At 43.7% G+C, this 20,392-nt stretch overlaps 1 protein-coding gene across 1 annotated transcript; it reads left to right on the top strand.

Annotated features, from left to right (window-relative positions):
* Positions 1 to 4,485: 4,485 nt before the first annotated feature.
* LOC307135824 (nuclear factor 7, ovary-like) lies at positions 4,486 to 19,928 on the top strand (the record flags this gene model as incomplete). Its single annotated transcript, XM_079832506.1, has 6 exons — positions 4,486 to 4,881; positions 6,224 to 6,319; positions 18,485 to 18,715; positions 18,851 to 18,873; positions 18,955 to 19,073; positions 19,429 to 19,928. 6 exons carry the CDS (start codon positions 4,486 to 4,488, stop codon positions 19,926 to 19,928), a joined length of 1,365 nt encoding a protein of 454 aa, XP_079688632.1.
* Between the last annotated feature and the right edge of the window lie 464 nt (positions 19,929 to 20,392).

Here is a 20,392-nt window from a genome sequence, read left to right as displayed (position 1 = left end):
GTCCGTTGTTTAAACAAAGGAAGATGTTTGGAAGACTGCTTGTAACCAAGCAGATCTCGGCAGCCATTAGTATTTTTCCCACTATGGTAGTCAATGGCTGTCGATATCTGCTGGGTTACAAACATTCTTCCAAATATAAAAAAATAGAAGAATCTCTAAGGCACTCGGGTAATGTAGAAAGAATTAAAAAGCCTTTAATATATCATGGCAGTATTCATTTAAAAAAACTGGTAACAAATACACCTATGCGTTACGACGTCAAGCCTTCATCAGGGTGTGAGTATCAGACACAAACACAAGCTCATTAAAGGGTTAGTTCACCCAAAAATGAAAATTCTGTCATTAATTACTCACCCTCATGTCGTTCGACACCCGTCAGACCTCCGTTCATCTTCAGAACATAAATGAAGATATTTTTGTTGAAAGCTGATGGCTGAGAAAGGCTTCAGATAGGCCTCCATTGGCATTCAGTACATTTACACTCCCAAGACCCATAAAAGGCACTTAAAACGTCGTTACAAAGTCCATCTCACCACAGTGGCTCTACAATAATTTTACGATGCGACGACAATAGTTTTTGTGCGCAAAAAAAAATCAAAATAACTCCTTTATCCAGCTTGTTATTGTCTTCCGTGTGTGCCTCCACGACGCATGCGCGAGAATATGACTCGTGTCATAGTGTCATGATATGAATAGTGTCAGCGTTCGGGAATCCATGAAATGCACACTTAAGCCCCATTTTGAGAACTACGCCGAGACCTAAAGCACGATCAATGTAGAATTCAACAGCTTAGACACGCGCATCTTCCTCTGCTTGTCAACAAATCGCTTCTGGGTCATGTGTCCGAACGCCGGATCTGCGTCATATTCTCACGCATGCGTCGTGGAGGCACACACGGAAGACAAGAACAAGTTGGATAAAGGTGTTATTTTGATTTTTTTTTCGCACAAAAACTATTGTCGTCGCATTGTAAAATTATTGTAGAGCCACTGTGGTGAGATGGAGATGTATAATACCAAGTTTTTAATTGAAGACTCAGATGAAACTTAAAAAGGTCCACTTTTGTCTGGAATTCTTTGGCTGTGTTTATTGGGGCATAAGTTAGACCTTTTGATAAAACAGAGATACAACTTGTCGGTAGAATGACATTTGAAATGTTGATCACTTCATCTCCCTTGTTTGGCTACTCGTGTATCTGCCTTGAATTGAGACTTTTGGTCGATCTACTTCTTCCTCATCTCGTCTTCCGCTGTCTTGTCTTTTGGATCTCTGACTCATTCATGACTTGTTCTCAAAAAAATCTTTTCTGGGTGATGTTTCAGCTGCTGAATGGTCTTCATCACTACTCTGTAAAATTAAAAGACACTGATCTCTTTCTATAAGTCTTCACGTCCCTTTGTGACCATGTGTATACTTTATGCTCTTTATAGTCATTTTCATCCCTTCCAAATTTTGCCAACTTTTCTTGCTTGAGCTTTTTTGATAGTTGTTCTAAGTCTTCTTTAAGTTTTTCTTCAAATTGAAAAAACGATTCATGCCCATCTAGCATCAGCTCTTATTTGATCTTAGCAATCTGTTTCTGCATTTCTATCTTCTGTGTTTTTTTTTTGTTGTTTTTTTTTTTTTTGCTTCATGAATTAAAAACAGCATAAGGTCTTGAGAGCATTTGTTTAATATAGCTTCCCACTTTTGTCTAAAATCTGTTTCTCCATGACCAAACGAAGGGAACTTTTTTATTCAGAGTCCTCTTGGAATCATATTTTCTCTCCAATAATCAGATAACGTAACCATATGAAGATGCAATCTCAATTCGTTTTCTGAATGTCTCTTGAGTTCATAACAGTTTTTTAAAAATCAATATTTGTTAATCAGAAGAAAGAAATTCATACAGGTTTGAAACAACTTGAGGGTGAGTAAATGATGACAAAATGTTCATTTTTGGGTGAACTTCCCTTTGCTGCATTCCACTCCAGTTTTAAACACACACTTGCGAACTTACCTTAGCACTTCCCCTCGGGGAATCCCCGCCGCCATTTTGAAGTGCGTTCCACTTCGTGAAGTGGACAAGGGAAGTTTATATGGACAGACCCTTGCTCCCTCGATTTTGACCGAGGGATATGTACACTTATTATTATGTACACCTGAGGCAGCCACAATGCAACACGATTGTGATGTCACCGCATATCGCGTTTAATTTACCCCACCACAAACAACTCTATGATATTTGTATTATTTTTAAAAACATTTAAAACAACCCAAATACACCTATATACATATAGAATGCTGCATTAAACAATTTCATAAAGGAAAAATAAATAAATAATAATTCAACTCCATAGTGGATTCCAAGTGATCAAGGGCTTAGGACGTTCCAGTTCAGTTCATTGCAAAGGTTCTGCCAGTAGTGGGCACTCATGCAACGTAAGCAATGATGCACATCCGAGTGAATGAGATGGAGGGAAGTTAGCGAGTGAAGGGCATAATAAAAATGAACTGGAACGCAACACAAGACTGGGCCCGAATTCATTAAGAATCTTAATGCAAAGAGTAGCTCATAGTGACAAAATTATAAGAAAATTCTTTGAAATGTGAGTGTTTACTCTTAAAATTAACGAAAAAATCCTAGTAAAGAAAAAAGTAATTCAGAAAGCATCTTAACCCTTAAAAGAGGTCTTAAGGTCAAATTTGTTAGGAGCACGGACGAGCACTTTTAAGAGGCTTAAGAGTTTCTTTAGCAGCGGAGAGAAAATGGCAGAAAGACGAAGAGGGAGAAGAAATGTGTTGCAGACAATGGATGACAGTGACTTAATAAGACACTATAGATTAGTGCAGGGATCATGTTTATTGCATTAAACCCAACTTTCAAACCACCAATTAAATAGACATGCCAGCAATCAGTGTAATTGGAAAGAGTGGAGCAATATTTATAATTCTAAGCCAATCAAATACCTTATAGGAATTTATCAGCATGGTAAATATTAAAATGATTTATATATATATATATATATATATATATATATATATATATATATATATATATATATATATAATGTGTGTGTGTGTGTGTGTGTGTGTGTGTGTGTGTGTGTGTGTGTGTGTGTGTGTGTGTGTGTGTGAGTGAGAGAGAACGGTAAAATAGGACAATTTGCGCTTGTAATTTCTAAGTGAAGGCTTAGAATAGACCCTATACTTAAAAGCGCTCCTTTTTTTCCCTTTTTGGACAATCAACCAATCACAGTCTTCAAAAGACATACGTAGCAACGGGGTCAGCCCCGCCTCTTCACTAAGAAAAAAAGTTTTTGTATTTTCCTTGCTCAGAGTTGCTCTCAGATCAGTCCCGAATAGCTCTTAAGCTTAAGCTAAGACTCTGTGCTTTGTCCGAACTGCTTGCACTTTAATTATGTGTTTCAATTTAACCCTGTTTTAGTTTTTAGTTTTTAATTATACTTTTTATTTTTTATTATTTTTTATTTTGTTAAGGCTGTCTGGGTGGAAGAGGTTGAGAGACGGGGGAGCGATAAATCGAAATCCCTCCGGTGCGAGGACGATCCGTTTAGATCTGCTCTGACGGATAGATCTGTATAGCCTTGGTGGTAAGAGGAAGGACCGTGTAGATCCGCTCTGACGGTCGAACAAAGTAGAGATAGCCCTGGTGTTCCTGTCCAGGAAGATTTGTCTGTAAGGGTAATGTTTAAATGCACAGTTACCTGACAAATATTTTTTTGAGTACTCCCTCCGGTGCGAGGAAGACCCGTTTAGATCTGCTCTGGCGGGTAAAACATCTAGAGAACGCCCTCAAGTTAGGCCAAGAAGATTTGTCTATAAGTGTACTGTCTAAACGCAGTTACCTGACAAATATTTTTAAAGTAAACCTGACTCTCCATTTTCTTCCACCCCAGATAGGGGATTTCATCTTTATTTTTTATTTCCTTTTAATTCCTATTATAACTGTTATACTATATATATATATTTTTTTTTTTTTCACTTATGACTATTTTAACTTAATTTCTATGTAAAGCACTTTGAATTGCCACTGTGTATGAAATGTGCTATACAAATAAACTTGCCTTGCCTTGCCTTGCCTTGCATAAGACTCCTACGTAAAAGTTTTTAAGCTAAACTAGGAGTTTTCTGAGAGGACTCTTAGAATCTTTATGAATACGGGCCCTGGACTTTAGCACTACAACACTGTGACTCTGTGGCCAGAAAACCACACCCATGTGATCAGAAATGCCACCCTCTTACAACACTTACAGGAAGAGACTGACTTGTTATTTATCCTTTCAGTCCTACTGACTTTCTCTTGACAAAAGCAATAAAGAATCAGCGATCAATGAAGAACAAAGAGGAAAAACTTTCAAGAAGGATTTGAAACGTTTCTGAACAGACAGCAGATCTTTGTGATTCTCCTGGTTATTCATTTTTGAAACCTTGATTCAGAAAGTTAAAGTAAAGCTCAGGTTGCTGGAGCTCAAACAGAGAAAATGTCTTCACTGTCTGAAGATGATATTTCTTGTCCCGTGTGTCATGAAATCTTCAAGGATCCTGTTCTTCTGTCCTGTAGTCACAGTTTCTGTAAAGAGTGTCTTCAACAGTTCTGGAGAACCAAGGAAGCTCAGGAGTGTCCTGTCTGCAGGAGAAAATCCTCTAAATCTGAACCTCCATGTAATCTTGTGTTAAAAAACTTGTGTGAGTCGTTCCTGAAGGAGAGAAATGAGAGGCGTTCATCAGGATCTGAGGAGCTCTGCAGTTTACACAGTGAGAAACTCAAACTCTTCTGTCTGGAGGACAAACAGCCGGTGTGTTTAGTGTGTATTACCTCACAGAAACACAACAATCACAAATTCAGACCCATCGATGAAGTGGCTTCATCATATAAGGTAAGACAGATTTAAAGATGAGGATAAACACTTAAAGGGATAGTTCACCCAAAAATGAAAATTCTGTCATTAGTTACTCATTACCTTTGCTTATCCCTCCCTGTCGTTACAAACCTGTATAACCTTTGTTTATCTTTGTTTAACCTTTGTTTATCTTGCAGATATATATATATTAGGGGTGGCACGGTACATGAAAAAAAAAACGAACCGTTCGGTTCGCTTGTCTCGGTTCGGTTTCGACGCATGCGCAATATATCCTTGTGCCCGTATGTTACCTCAGACAGTGGGTGTCCTTTTTGCGCGAAATAAGAGGTGTGTGTGTGTGTGTGTGTGGACATACAGTAAAATAAAGTAAAAGTGGAGTGCTGCAGGTCACGTGTAGAAATGCAAGTGGGAGAGATAAGGAAGGCTGCCCGGAGTTGGAGGATGCGCCAGCGACGTATAGCAGGCAGGGCAGATGCGGTGCGAATGGAGAGTGGGAGCCGCACGTGTATTGGAAATGCAGACAAATATTGTCCATTCTGTCACATTTTCCGGTGTTCTCCTCAGACCTGTCTGTCTCATGCTTTGATTTATGATGGGCATATCGCATTTAAATAGTGTCAAATCTCAGTATCGCGCGGATACTTAATCGAGCGCATACTGTTCAATGCGCATGATACTAAATGTAACATTTAAAAGTTAAGATATGCTTCTAGTTTTAATAATTTAAACATGCTTTTGAAGTTTGGGCAAAAACTTCTGCCAGTGTTGTGTTTTCGTGTATTTTTTTTTTTTCCTTTTCACAGCGCTAGATGTCATATGGTGATTGTGAAACACACGGAACACTTCATGGTGAAATTTGTTAATCAGGTCAGCTGAATTAAAGCCACAGTGCATTGTTCTGATCAAAATTGACATGATTAACATGAAAAATGTTACCCCAATGTGTCGGACTCGGTAGACAGCCAGTTAGGAAACGACTTCTACATGATATAAAAAATGTTTAATACTGTATCCTAAATTGTGGATGATTAAGCTATATATCATATGCTGAAGTAAATTTCTGGAGTGTTAACGATAAAAAAAACAAGAACCGCACAGAACCGAAAACCGTGACCATAAAACCGTTATACGAACCGAACCGTGGGTTTTTTGCCACCCCTAATATACATATATGTATATTTGTGTGTGTGTGTGTGTGTGTGTGTGTGTGTGTGTGTGTGTGTGTGTGTGTGTGTGTGTGTGTGTGTGTGTGTGTGTGTGTGAATATTATATGTGTATAGTATATATGTGTGTATTATATGAATTTATTACAGAAACCGAAATTGAGTGTCCTATATATTTTCTTCTTATATCCCAGGAGGAGCTCAATACAGCACTGAAGTCCTTACAAGAGAAACTCAAACACAATGAAAACATTAAAGGAGAGTTTGAGAAAACAGTTCAACATATCAAGGTGAGGATTGATTATTTTGACGTTTACAAGTTGATCTGATCTGTCTGACATAATAACATTTCTTTATTGACTGGAACACACACACTCATACATTGGGTTTTCATGTTCCCTTTCTCGAGGGAACTGCCTGTGCAAATTGTGAGCGTTTTTCCCTAAGAACTCTCCGCTCTCGTCTGGCTCTCTTCTCGAGGTAAGAGGGATCGGCATCTGTACCTCGTGGCTCTGGTCCCGCTCGTGCTGAGGCAGAGCGGCGACATGTGTCATGGGAGTTCCAGTTGGAGGATGGCGGCTCGAGGTGGAAGATGAGAGTCTTCTGTTGAGCTCTGCAGCGAGTGCTCTGATGGATGAGCAGGAGATGGCTGAGTAGGGTGGTGACAGTAATTAATCCTCTCAGCCACCCTGCCCCGTGTCTGCTGAGTTACTGGATGTTGTGGAACATGCCGTGGGCAGGCTGCAGCTGCCATGGCAATGCGTTAGGGTGAGAGATCGCTTGCGGTATACTGGACGATTGATTTCTCTCCGGCCATAGACCGGCAGCTCAGATGAGCCTTCCATTCCTCCAGGATTTTCATACTGAGATCAAGGGGGCATGGAGGAACCCATATTCTGCCCGCATCCACAACAACAAAAGACAACTCTGCTCCCTGAAGGCGAGTTCCGATGTATGGCATCTGGGAAGCTAGTCTGACTGGCTATCAGGTAGTAGGTCTCACCAGTCCTCCCTGAAGGTGAGTCCCCGGGGTTTTGGTTACTCTGACAATTAGCATTGCATTGCTATTAGATAGTAGGCCTCACCAGGCCTCTCTGGAAGTGAGCTCTGGGTCTCAGTCACTTTGACAGTTAGTATGTATTGCTAGCAGTTAGTAGGCCTCACCAGGCCTCCCTGAAGCCTTGCTATCAGGTAGAAGGCCTCACTAGGCCTCTCTGAAGGCGATTTCCTGAGTCTGGATGCTTGAGCAGCTAACATGACTTGCTATCAGGTAGTAGGCCTCACCAGGCCTCCCTGATGGGGAGTTCCGATGTATGGCATCAGGACAGCTAGCCTGGCTGGCTATCAGGTAGTAGGCCTCACCAGGCCTCCCTGAAGGCGGTTTCCAGAGTATGGATGCTCTGGTAGTCGGCATGAATTGCTATCAGGTAGTAGTCCTTGAAAGTGAGTTCTTGAGACTGGGCACTTTCTGCTACCGGTTCCCTGCAGAAGGGAACATATAGTATTTAGCCTACAGCTGGATTTACCTACCAGGTCAGGCTCGGTGCTCCCTTCTCTGAGGTTTGTTTGTGAGCACACAGCTGCCTGAGTCTGATCAGACGGTCGCAGGCCTATCGTGAGGCCTCCCTGTTAGATCAGTCCAAAGGCCTGTCCGGCCTCCTTAGCGCTTTGAACATAAGTGCTTTGTAGATCCTTGGATCGAGCAGTTAGACTCCCCTAGCTAGCAAGGGTTGTAAAGTGCTGAGTATTGCTCTCTGGGATACCAGTCTCTGAGATCTGGTCTGAGGAGTTTTCAGTCCCTCAGTCTGGATGCCTCACCGAGGCAGTGTCCGGAGGCTCTGTTTTTGAACAGACAGGGTTGGCCAAACCGAAGTGTCCAACATAAGGGGCATTAGGTCAGGCCTCCCTGGTGGCATTTGGGTGAATATGTTCCCTGGGTAGTGATTTGGCTGGGGTTCCTTCAGGTCCCCTAGCCACATTCCCTTAAAGGGACCCCTTCTGTTGAAGTGATTGGTCCCAGGCCTTTATGCACTTCACATGAGGTCCTACTCAGACTGCTCAAAGGTTCCTTTTGAGGCTTATAGCTTGGGCTATGACCTTAGGGGATGCTGTCACTGACAGCCCAGTGTGACCTGAGGTGGAGTTGTTCAGGCATTTCATTTGAAGTTGCTCATTCTTTCGACGCAGTGTGAGTTCCCTTCGAAAGGGAACGGTCTCAGGTTACATATGTAACCTATGTTCCCTGAGAACAGGAAACAAGACACTGCGTCTCTTTGCCATGCCTCGGAGCCTGCCTGCCAAACAGTCCCTTCAGACGATAAGGTGAGTGTGTGTTTGCAAGGCGCCCTTATATACTTCCTGGTCACGCATTGATGACATCATGGGCTGTCGCCGGTCAATAGGATTACCGTGATTCGATAGTGATTTCAGACACCTGTCACACTGAGGCGTTATTCCCAAAGCTGTCTTTCGATGCAGTGTCTCGTTCCCTGTTCTCAGGGAACATAGGTTACATATGTAACCTGAGAGTGTTTTATGGAGACTTGCATAGACATAGTGATTTTCATAATGAACAAACTGTGTCCCCTAACACTAAACCTACCCATCACAGAAAACCTTCTGCATTTTTTTACATTTTAAAAAACATCACATTTTGCTTTTTAAGCGTTTTTACTCTTGGGGGGCCAAAAATGTCCCCACAAGGACAAGGATTTTGGATTTTGCCATCTTTGTGGGGACATTTTGGTTCTCATTACCTGAACCACACACGCTCAACAAACAAACAAACACACTCACAGAGCTGAGGCCTGGCACAGAGTAAGTAAAATTAAATCGCTAGTTTATACCACTAACAAGGCTCAAAATAGCCTCACACTAACACGGTAGCATAATGAGGGTTCCTACATGCAAACCGAAGCATTGAGAACACATTAATATTACGCGTACACAGACAGGAGCCATCTTGGAAAACAGTCTCGACAAGTTGAGCCACGAACGGTGTGCTAAGTGAGCTGGTCGATAGGAATTATCGCAGCTTAGCACAGCGTTGTCACGGTTCATGAATCAGCTGTCTCATTTCTGTTATGTGTGTGTGTGTGTCTGTGTGTGGGTGTGGTTACTCATTGTGTTTGTGATCGTCGCCAGCTGTGTCCAATCCCCGTTTCCTTTATATGTCCAGCAACTCCCATCTCATGTTGTCAGATCGTTGTGGCTTTCCCGGTGTCGTGTCGTGTCCTGGTTCCCGTGTCTGCTTTCATCTCCTTGTGTGTCGGATCTCGTTCTTCGTGGACCCGCTTCTTGTGTCTCTTCACCGCCGTCTGGATTGTTTATTGTTTCCTGGTTCCTGAGCACGCCGAGCACCACGCACCATTCACCGGGTTGCCCACTGAAGTCCCTACGTCAATTCTATCTGAGTGTTTGTGTCTCCGACCTGTGTTACTGCCATCATCATTAAATCATCTTTTACTTGCAATTGTATCCGTCTCTGAATCACCACAGAACGATCTGACCAATCATGGATGCAGCAAGTGAGATCACTTTGAGTGACTTCCTCACGCATAGCGTCACAAGAATCGATCAACAAGGAGTGGACATCGCTAACACAGGTCTGGCGGTTCAAGCACTCGTGACGCAGGTGTCCGAGCTCACCCAACAGCTACAACTTCTTCATGTTCCCACTGCGCCGCCCACACCGCCCGCTCAGCCCTCCCCGCCTCTTCAAGAGTATCAGCCGGAACCTCGTCTGCCCACGCCTGAGAAATATTCAGGTGAGCCCGAGTATTGTAGGGCTTTTCTCACAGCATGTTCCATGCACTTTGCGTTGCAGCCACGAACCTTTTGCACGGAACAGTCTAAAGTGGCGTTCGTGTTGACACTTCTGTCTGGGAGGGCGGCTCTCTGGGGAACGGTGGTGTGGGAGAACCAGAACGTCTGCTGCGCCTCATTCCTGGCACTCTCCACGGAGATGAGAAGAGTGTTTGATCGAGCTGTAGCGGGTAAGGAGGCGGCCAGATTACTCGCTGATCTACGTCAAGGTAATGGCTCTGTGTCGGATTACTCCATCCAGTTCCGCACCCTGGCCGCAGAGTGCCAGTGGAACGAGGAGGCGCAGTGGGACATGTTCCTGCATGGGTTGGCTGACCGCGTTCAAAAGGAGATTTACATCCTGGACCTTCCCAAGACCCTGGATGGCCTGGTGGAGCTGGCGCTGAGGGTTGATGCTCGTCTTAATCGTGTGACCGCTCATGAACTGCAGACTCGACTTCGGTACCACACTGAGAATCCACGGGCCAGCGGAGGAGCCAGCGGTGGGAGCGCGGTCAGCCCAGCCTCAGATCATGAACCCATGCAGGTGGGGAGAGCTCGGCTTTCCCGGGAGGAGAGGGAGAGGCGGAGATCCCAAGGACTTTGTCTTTACTGTGGCAAGCCTGGCCACTTTCTCTTTTCCTGTCCGGTAAAAGATCAAGCCCGGTAGTAAGTATGAGGCTACTATCGGGTGGGATCTCCGCCGAGAAGACCTCATCACCATCATCAACCCTCCTCCCGGTAAGACTGAAGTGGGCAGCCTCCATGCACCGCACTCAAGCACTGCTGGATTCGGGAGCAGAGGGTAATTTTATGGATTTTGGACTTGCACTCAGACTTCAGATTCCCATCACTTCTCTCACTCACAAGATCTCCGTCAACGCACTCAATGGACAAGAACTGCCTAGAATCTCCCACTCTACTGAACCTATCACACTCATTACTTCTGGCAACCACACGGAAATCATTTCCTTTTTACTCATGGACTCACCACTAGCACCAGTGGTTTTAGGGCACCCGTGGCTTACTCAACACAACCCCCGTATCGACTGGCACAATCATTCAATTTCTGCTTGGAGTAACCGTTGTCATGAGTCATGTTTGTTGTCTGCTTGTTCGTCTGTGTCTGGTTCTGTGTTTCAGAGTGAGGCAGCAGATTTGTCTAACGTGCCCGCGGAGTACCTCGACCTGAAGGAAGTGTTCAGTAAGTCTCGCGCTGCTTCTCTTCCTCCGCATCGTTCCTATGACTGTGCGATAGATCTACTGCCAGGTAAATCTCCGCCTAAGGGCAAACTTTACTCTCTTTCTGTTCCCGAGAGGGAGGCCATGGAGAAATATATTTCTGATTCTCTAGCCTCTGGGTTCATCCAGCCTTCCTCTTCTCCTGCGGGGGCGGGGTTCTTTTTCGTTGGGAAGAAGGATGGCTCTCTGCGACCTTGTATTGATTACCGAGAGCTGAACAACATCACGGTAAAGAATTCTTATCCTTTGCCATTGATGTCTTCAGCTTTCGAGAGGTTGCAGGGAGCATCCATTTTCACGAAATTGGACTTACGTAATGCATATCATTTGGTTCGCATCAGGAAGGGGGATGAATGGAAAACCGCTTTTAATACCCCTAGGGGGCACTTTGAATATTTGGTCATGCCTTTCGGGCTCTCCAACTCCCCAGCGGTTTTCCAAGCACTCGTTAATGACGTGTTGAGAGACATGGTCGATCAGTTCATATATGTTTACCTGGATGACATATTGATTTTTTCTTCGTCTCTCCAGGAACACGTTCAACACGTCAGACGAGTGCTCCAGAGACTGTTAGAGAATGGGCTTTTTGTCAAGGCGGAGAAATGCACGTTTCATGCACAGTCTGTTCCTTTCCTAGGGTACATCATCTCTTCTGAGGGAGTGCGCATGGATCCTGACAAGGTTAAGGCTGTGGTAGATTGGCCAAGTCCTGATTCCCGTAAGGCCCTACAGCGGTTTCTGGGGTTCGCCAATTTTTACCGGCGTTTCATTCGCAATTTCAGCCAACTAGTCGCGCCTCTGACTGCCTTGACCTCCCCCCGAACGACGTTCAGGTGGTCGAGCACTGCCGAGGCAGTGTTCGCCAACCTCAAAGGTCGCTTCGTTTCGGCTCCCATCCTTGTCACCCCTGATTCCACACGTCAGTTCGTGGTGGAGGTCGACGCGTCAGAGGTGGGAGTAGGAGCAGTGCTTTCACAACGCGCTTCCTCAGACGACAAGATGCATCCCTGCGCGTTTTTTTCTCATCGACTATCGCCTGCTGAACGTAATTATGACATTGGTAACAGAGAGTTGTTGGCAGTCAAGTTAGCGTTGGAGGAGTGGCGTCATTGGTTAGAGGGCTCAGGGGTACCCTTTATCGTTTGGACCGATCACAAGAACCTTGAATATATTAGATCTGCTAAAAGACTCAACTCCAGGCAGGCTCGGTGGGCACTTTTTTTCGGACGTTTTGACTTTGTTCTCTCGTACCGCCCGGGTTCCAAAAACATCAAACCCGACTCTTTATCTCGTATTTTTGATCCATCCGAACGCCCGGTTACTCCCGAGTGCATTTTACCTGAGAAAGTAGTTATCTCCACACTCGTATGGGAGGTCGAGTCGAAGGTCAAGACGGCTTTAGAAGGGGTAACGCCTCCGCCCGGTTGTCCACCGAATCGTTTGTTTGTTCCGGAGGGGTTACGGTCCGACGTTATTCGTGGGGTCATTGCTCCAACGTGGCTTGTCATCCGGGAGTGACTCGCACCAGTTATTTAGTTAAGCAACGATTCTGGTGGCCGTTAATGGCTCGCGACATTCATGATTTTGTTTTGGCTTGTTCCGTATGTGCCACTGGTAAGACATCTAATCGACCTCCGGATGGGTTACTTCGACCGCTGTCTGTCCCTTCGAGACCCTGGTCCCACATCGCGCTAGATTTTGTCACCGCCCTCCCGCCCTCCAAAGGCATGACGGTTGTTTTAACCGTAGTGGACCGGTTCTCGAAGGCGGCACATTTCATCCCCTTGCCCAAATTACCTTCAGCCAAGGAGACAGCGGTCGCGGTCATTGATCATGTCTTTCGGTTACATGGCCTCCCGACAGATGTGGTTTCTGACAGGGGTTCCCAATTTGTGTCCAAATTTTGGCAGGAGTTCTGTAAATTATTGGGGGCCACGGTTAGTCTGTCTTCGGGTTATCATCCCCAGACCAATGGTCAGAGTGAGCGAGCCAACCAGGATCTTGAGAGAACGTTGCGATGTTTGGTAGCCAAGAATCCTTCGTCCTGGAGCCAACAACTTTCTATGGTGGAGTACGCCCATAACTCGTTACCAGTGTCATCTACGGGCCTCTCTCCGTTTAAGTGTAGTTTAGGGTACCAGCCACCAATTTTTCCGAGTCTGGAATCCGAAGTCGCGGTCCCCTCGCTCACGCTTTCGTCCAGAGGTGTCGCCGCACTTGGACTAGAGCCCGTGAGACTCTACTCCAAGCGGGGGGGCGCATGAAGGCCAAGGCCGATCGCCACCGGTCAAAGCCTCCCGTATACGCCGTGGGTCAAAAGGTGTGGCTTTCTACCAGAAATATTCCTCTCCGTTCCGTTTCTAACAAGTTAGCTCCCAAATTTATCGGCCCGTTTCCTGTCACCAAGATTATTAGTCCGGTGACAGTCCGACTCAAACTTCCTCCAGCGTACAGGAGAATTCATCCCGCCTTTCATGTGTCTAAAGTCAAGCCTGTGTTTTATTCTCACATTAATCCGCCAGCCCCGGTTCCCCCCCCGCCGCGACTCGTAGATGGGGAACTCACTTATTCGGTACGTCGTATTCTGGACTCGAGACGGAGGGGACGCGGATTTCAGTACTTGGTGGACTGGGAGGGTTACGGTCCGGAGGAGAGAAGTTGGGTTCCTGCTAGAGACATCTTGGATCACTCCCTTATCGATGATTACAATCGACAGGTAGGGTTGTCTGGGAACGCCAGGAGGCGTTCCTAGGGGAGGGGGTACTGTCACGGTTCATGAATCAGCTGTCTCATTTCTGTTATGTGTGTGTGTGTGTGTCTGTGTGTGGGTGTGGTTACTCATTGTGTTCGTGATCGTCGCCAGCTGTGTCCAATCCCCGTTTCCTTTATATGTCCAGTAACTCCCATCTCATGTTGTCAGATCGTTGTGGCTTTCCCGGTGTCGTGTCCTGGTTCCCGTGTCTGCTTTCATCTCCTCGTGTGTCGGATCTCGTTCTTCGTGGACCCGCTTCTTGTGTCTCTTCACCGCCGTCTGGATTGTTTATTGTTTCCTGGTTCCTGAGCACGCCGAGCACCACGCACCGTTCACCGGGTTGCCCACTGAAGTCCCTGCGTCAATTCTATCTGAGTGTTTGTGTCTCCGACCTGTGTTACTGCCATCATCATTAAATCATCTTTTACTTGCAATTGTATCCGTCTCTGAATCACCACAAGCGTTCGGGGCTCGACTTGTCGAGACTGTTTTCCAAGATGGCTCCTGTCTGTGTACGCATAATATTCTGTCTTTATAAGGTATCTTCTTATTAAACTGTTTGTACACTTATAAAGTTCTCAATGCTTCGGTTTGCATGTAGGGACCCTCATTATGCTACCGTGTTAGTGTGAGACTATTAGTGGTATAAACTAGCGATTTAATTTTACTTACTCTATGCCCCATTAACTCACGTTATAAGCTAATCTGTTTTTAGAGATAAAACTCTTTACATTCGATTTTCATGAAAACGCATCCCAGAGAACGATCTACTCGGTAACCATGTGTTAATTACCCATAGGTTCATTTTTCACCGGAGTTGTACTTTAAGTAAAAATTCTGAGTATGTTAACCCTGGAATGAGGGAAACTCTGGGTTTTCTGTTTCAGAATGAGAGGTATGTCAAACCAAGAAAACAGGGTAAGGTAACTCATAGTTTAAGTTTTAACTATAAAATCACGTTTTGGTTGGTTTTATAGTTCAACCAACCAGAATTAGTTGAACCTCCTTATTGAAATGGGCCCCTGTGTGTCTGGAGCGAGTGATTTCCATGCTAAGTCAATGTAAAGACACGTTGATGCACGTCTGGAGGTCCTGCGGCATGATAGACACGTTTAGCGCAGCACGATGGATGCAATTTAACCTTATTCACGCGTCCAGTTCACACAAAAGAGGCGAATTGTCTTGGGCAGGTGATTTTTTTGGTGCTTTTTGTGCATTCAAAAGCGAATTTGCGTCTGACGTCCAAGTTGAAAATCTGAACTTTGGCATCTGTTCGCACCGCGTAAACCAATCAGGAGTCTGCTTGCTGCTGTCACATGGTGAAGTTACATGATAAACGGGGGCAGGCCCGCACGGGGTCACTCATTCTGATATTGGCAGTGAGCACTGCAGTCATACGTAGCTATTTCGCTTCAAACGCTTGCTTTATACGTACAACGTCCAATTTGCTTTGGATGCGCGAGTGGATTCAAAATGTTCAAGCGTCCAACCAAATTCGATAGAAGCGAATTTGACGCTCAATTCGCATTCGGTGTGAACGCAGCATTAAGATGATCAAGCACAGACGCCTCTATCAGCTGGTTATTCATCTTCCACTCTATCAGTGGGTGGGACTAATCTTAACCCCATTGGCTAACTCTCACCTTCCACATTTTAATTTGGACGAATGCAGACAATGTGATTAATATTCATGAATTGAACAACCCGTTAGCGTCACTACATGACGATTATTCTGTTATCAAAACCCAGTCACATTTTCTCTTGGCTTTCTTTGGCATAACAAATGTGACTTAAAACTAGGGATGCACCGAATCCAGATTTTTGGGGTTCGGCCGAATACCGAATCCACTGGTTAAGATTCGGCCGAATCCGAAACCGAATACCGAATCCTACTCCCGTCCGCAGTCCATTATCACAGTAAACACATTAATGAAGTTAACAACGTCCACAGCAGTGTAGGGATGCTATTGACCAGTTTTGGTCAAGTTTACTAAAGGAAACATTGTCGTGTATGTTCTTCTCGCCGCTATTTCATGATGGTTTATAGAAAAATTACCCCGAGTCGTCCTCTGTCGTTTCAAAGAACAACCCAACGAAGAGCAGGAGGCGCGCGCTAGGGTTGTGCCGACATCAAGATGGAGCGCCACCATCGTGATGCCACGCCCCCGTTGCGAGTCTGCGACACACACTAATCCACTTCTATAGTATTAGTTAAACTAAAAACTTAGCAGGAATTGCTCTGTAAATTAAATTGAGAATGTAACTAATGCATATGCGATTTTAAATACTGTAGTCTATGCCAGATAGCCTATATAGCCTACATTTTGAAATCATTTGAGGCTGAAACATCCATAAGCATGCGTGTTTATTTTAGCACTTCCGTCAGTGAAACAACACAGCCTATAAAACAAAAACGATTTTCAGTAAATAATGGTAACCTCAAGAATATATGAAAATTAAATATTAGTTAGAAAAATATTTGATTCATACTATTTCCCTGCAAAGATGCGTCATATAGCCTACCGCTCTGCGCTTTGAGAGGAATGGGACACTGAATAGACACCTTCTCGAATATCTTCGTCTTCATATGTTCTGCTGATGTTGCAAAGCAACACTTGCTGTAAAAGGTCTGAAGAGCGGATTTTATCTTCCACAGGGTCAAGACATTTAGGCAATGTGATTATTCACTGCCAGAGAAAACGAAACTAAAATCACCGGCGTGTGTGTGAAATGCGTTATTCAAATAAACCAAACTTGACGCGCCTTAACAAGTTTAATAACAAGAACAAACTGTGTTAAATAAAATTTGAAGTAAAAAGGTATTCGTCCTACAGTGTTTTTTATACTTTCCCACAGTAAAGGATGTGAATAGTTATAATAGTCTTAATTATAAGCAAACGAAAGGAACAAACGTTTATAATCCCCTGCGAATGGTTGCGACGCGAGTGAAGAGTTGGGAAAAGCAACGAGATGTCCATGTCCATTGGGATAAAATGGACTAGGCCTATTGTTAAAATTCACGGAAAATCGAGAGACCATATCCAGATAGCAAAACAGAATGAAAAAGTGCTCTCTGACCATTATTTCCTTTCTAGGCTAAACAAAGCTTTGTGCTTCACTCCTGTGGTTATATTCACGTGAAACAGCATTCACATACAAAACACTGGGTTAGTAAAATAACGAAGTTATTTTTTTTTAAAGTAGAAAATAGTATTTATGTAAAGAGATATAGCCTATTAAAATAAAAAGAGCTCAACTCTTAAGTGGAAGGAACCTATTTTTTCCCCCTCACGTGCAACCTAGCGGATGAATCATTATTTGGGTTAATAAAAATAACGAAATTATGGTTTTAAGAGAATAGTATGCTATATATGTAAAGATATATAGTATATTATCTACCTATTTACCTAATTCCGGCTCTTCAAAGCTAACGGATTCAGTGTATTTTCGTTTTGTCGTCTTAATTTGGTAATTATTTAAGTAGCCTATATATATTTTATTAATTTTATTTATATTTTATCTGATCTATAGGCTGTTTGCACGGTAAAATAAAATACTTTTTGGCTGCTGTCTGTAGATTCCTTCATGCACAACTCGTATTCTCTCGGATGTTTCATATGCAAGTGTTTTAACAGCGGCTGTTTTTTAGGGTCCTTGTCATCACGAGACAAATCGGCATTGCAAATTGAACGCGTAGCTCAACTTGAATCGCCTTCTTTTGACTTAAAGTATACTGCCACGTTTTCTGTTCATGAGTTCCATTTTCACTTTCAACAGCGGCGTCATTAAGTTCGACCAGCGGGGCGCGCATAGTGCAAGCCTAGGGTTCGGGTTCGGTGGAAATAAATTCTGAGGTTCGGCAGAAACCGAACCCAGTCAAAAAGCCCAATATTCGGCCGAATCCGAACCCGAACCCTGGATTCGGTGCATCCCTACTTAAAACACACATTTACAACAGCCAGAGAAAACTAGTGTTAAAAAGTCAAGAGTCAAACTTCCCAACGAAAGCAACACTGATCACCATAATGGTGACATGAAACAGCAGGTGTTCATAACTAATGGTCAATCATCACTCAATTAATCACTGAATTATCTCATTAACTTTATCATTGCTTGAGTCCCTGTCCACGCGAACACAGGTATTTTAAAAACCGCAGCTTTTTCTGTGCAGTTGGGCCATTTGTCCACATCGCAGTATCCGGACACTAAAACTGAACTGAACTTTTTTTTTAAACTCCTGCCAGGGTGAAGATTTTTAGTAACTCTGGTTGCAGTGTTGTCGAGTGGACAGTGAAACCGGAGATTTTGGCTTGTTACGTCAGAACCGGAACTGGCAATAACCTTTTTCCAGGCTTCTGATTGGCCAACATGGCTTTACGATTAGGGTTATATCGCCACCTGTGCGCTTGATAACATGTTTTTGCGTTTTTTTTATGTGGAAGGAAAAACTACCCGTGTACGTGTGGCCTCGGCCTCAGTGTTACTTTTTAACACTCATACTCCTGGTTTCACAGGCTTGAGTCCCAGACTAAAATACATGTTTGAGCTGTTTTAAGTTAAAGCTGTAGTTCACCAACACACATTCCCCCACTCACTCTTCATGCTGCTCCAGAATCAGTTCTTTGAGATGATTGAAGTGAATGTGATGTGATTTCAGTTTCAAGCTGAGCGCACAGAGCGTCAGATTAAACAGCAGTTTGAGAAGCTTCATCAGTTTCTCAGAGATGAAGAAGAAGCTACAATCACTGCACTGAGGGAGGAAGAGGAGCAGAAGAAGCAGATGATGAAGGAGAAGCTGGAGGAGATGAACAGACACATCTCAGCTCTTTCACACACAATCAAAGACATGGAGGAGATGATGAAAGCCAAAGACGTCTGCTTTCCGAAGGTCTGATAGGCCTCATCATTGATACTGATTTACATCATTGATCGATTGATTGATTGATTGATTGATTGATTGATTGATTGATTGATTGATTGATTGATTGAGTTCTTGATGATCAATGGTGTGTTTGTTCTGCAGGAGTTTCCAGTCTCAATGGAAAGGTGAGTGATCTGCTGGTGTCTCTGGTCTCTCTGGTTCTGATCCAAAGCCACTGCAGTTCTGACTCCTGAATGTTCTTCCAGAGTCCAGATCTCACAGCCGGATCCACAGATGGCTTCTGGAGCTTTGATTCATGAGCCAAGGTACTTGGACAACCTGCCGTTCAGAGTCTGGAAGAAGATGCAGGACATCGTCCAATACAGTGAGATCTTTGCTCTTACACACACACTGGAAATCACACATGCATGGGCAGTATTTTCAGATTTAAGCATTATGTGTGAATTACCAGATGAGCTGCACTAAAATGAGAAAAACATGATATTTATCAGTTACAATGATAAAGCAGATCTCTACAGTTCAGCATGATTGATTGTTTTTGTCACTTTCTGTTGACATTTGAATGCAAATCTGAAATTTCTCAAGCACATATTTACTTTAACAACACTGACAGTGATCAGATGAAAATGTCTGATGTGTTTGATCAATAGGATGCGTGTTCATAATTCATAACAATCTGTGTTATATCAGAATAAAAGCAACTTTTGATTGTGTCTCAGCTCCTGTGATTCTGGATCCAAACACGGCTCATCCACGTCTCATCCTTTCTGATGATCTGACCAGTGTGAGATACATCTTGGATGAACAACCACTTCCTGATAATCCTGAGAGATTTAACCTATATGAGTGTGTTCTGGGTTCAGAGGGTTTTAACTCAGGAACACACTGCTGGGATGTGGAGGTTAAAGAGAGTGAATGCTGGAGTCTTGGAGTGACTACAGCATCAAACCAGAGGAAGGGGTGGGATATCTTAGAAACTGATGCCTGGAGTGTGCAGTATGATCCGTACAAACTGGGTGGATCTGGTTTTCCTGTTGAAGAGGATCTTGAGCGTGTGAGAGTGTATCTAGACTATGATGGAGGAACAGTGTCATTCTCTGATCCTGTAACTAACACACATCTACACACATTCACAACCACCTTCACTGACACACTCTTTCCATTTTTCTGTAATCTTGATGAAACTAAATGTCTAAGGATTTTATCAGTCAAAATATAACAACAGAAAACCACTGAAACATCTGATCCTGCCAATGAATACATTAAAATCTATATATAACTTGTCATATTATCATATACTGAAAGTCTGAATTTTGTAAGATGTAACTCAACATATTCTACAAATTGATGGGCTAATACAAAATGAAGATTAGCCAATGAATGTTCATTGGTTGTAAAGTTGTAAACAAGTTGTAGGAGTTTTGAATGAGACTGTAGATGATCAGCTGGCATCTCAGTTTTGTTGACAGAAACCATAAAGTCTATTCTATTGACTCCTGGAACTCCTGACTAGAGAATTTTCTTTCTACATCCAATGACACTTTGTATGAAATATGAGTGCAACATCTGTGAATACACCTATGCACACAATACACATTTGTGACACTTGTGTTCACACATGTAGCATATAACTGTAGTCTATGGGTTAAATGGAGAATATGTATTATCGCCATCTAGTGGATA

This window comes from Gobio gobio, assembly GCF_949357685.1.
Source record: "Gobio gobio genome assembly, chromosome: 1".
Taxonomy (NCBI): domain Eukaryota; kingdom Metazoa; phylum Chordata; class Actinopteri; order Cypriniformes; family Gobionidae; genus Gobio; species Gobio gobio.
The sequence above is the reverse complement of the archived record's forward strand: the minus strand, read 5'-3'. Positions and strand labels throughout refer to the sequence as shown.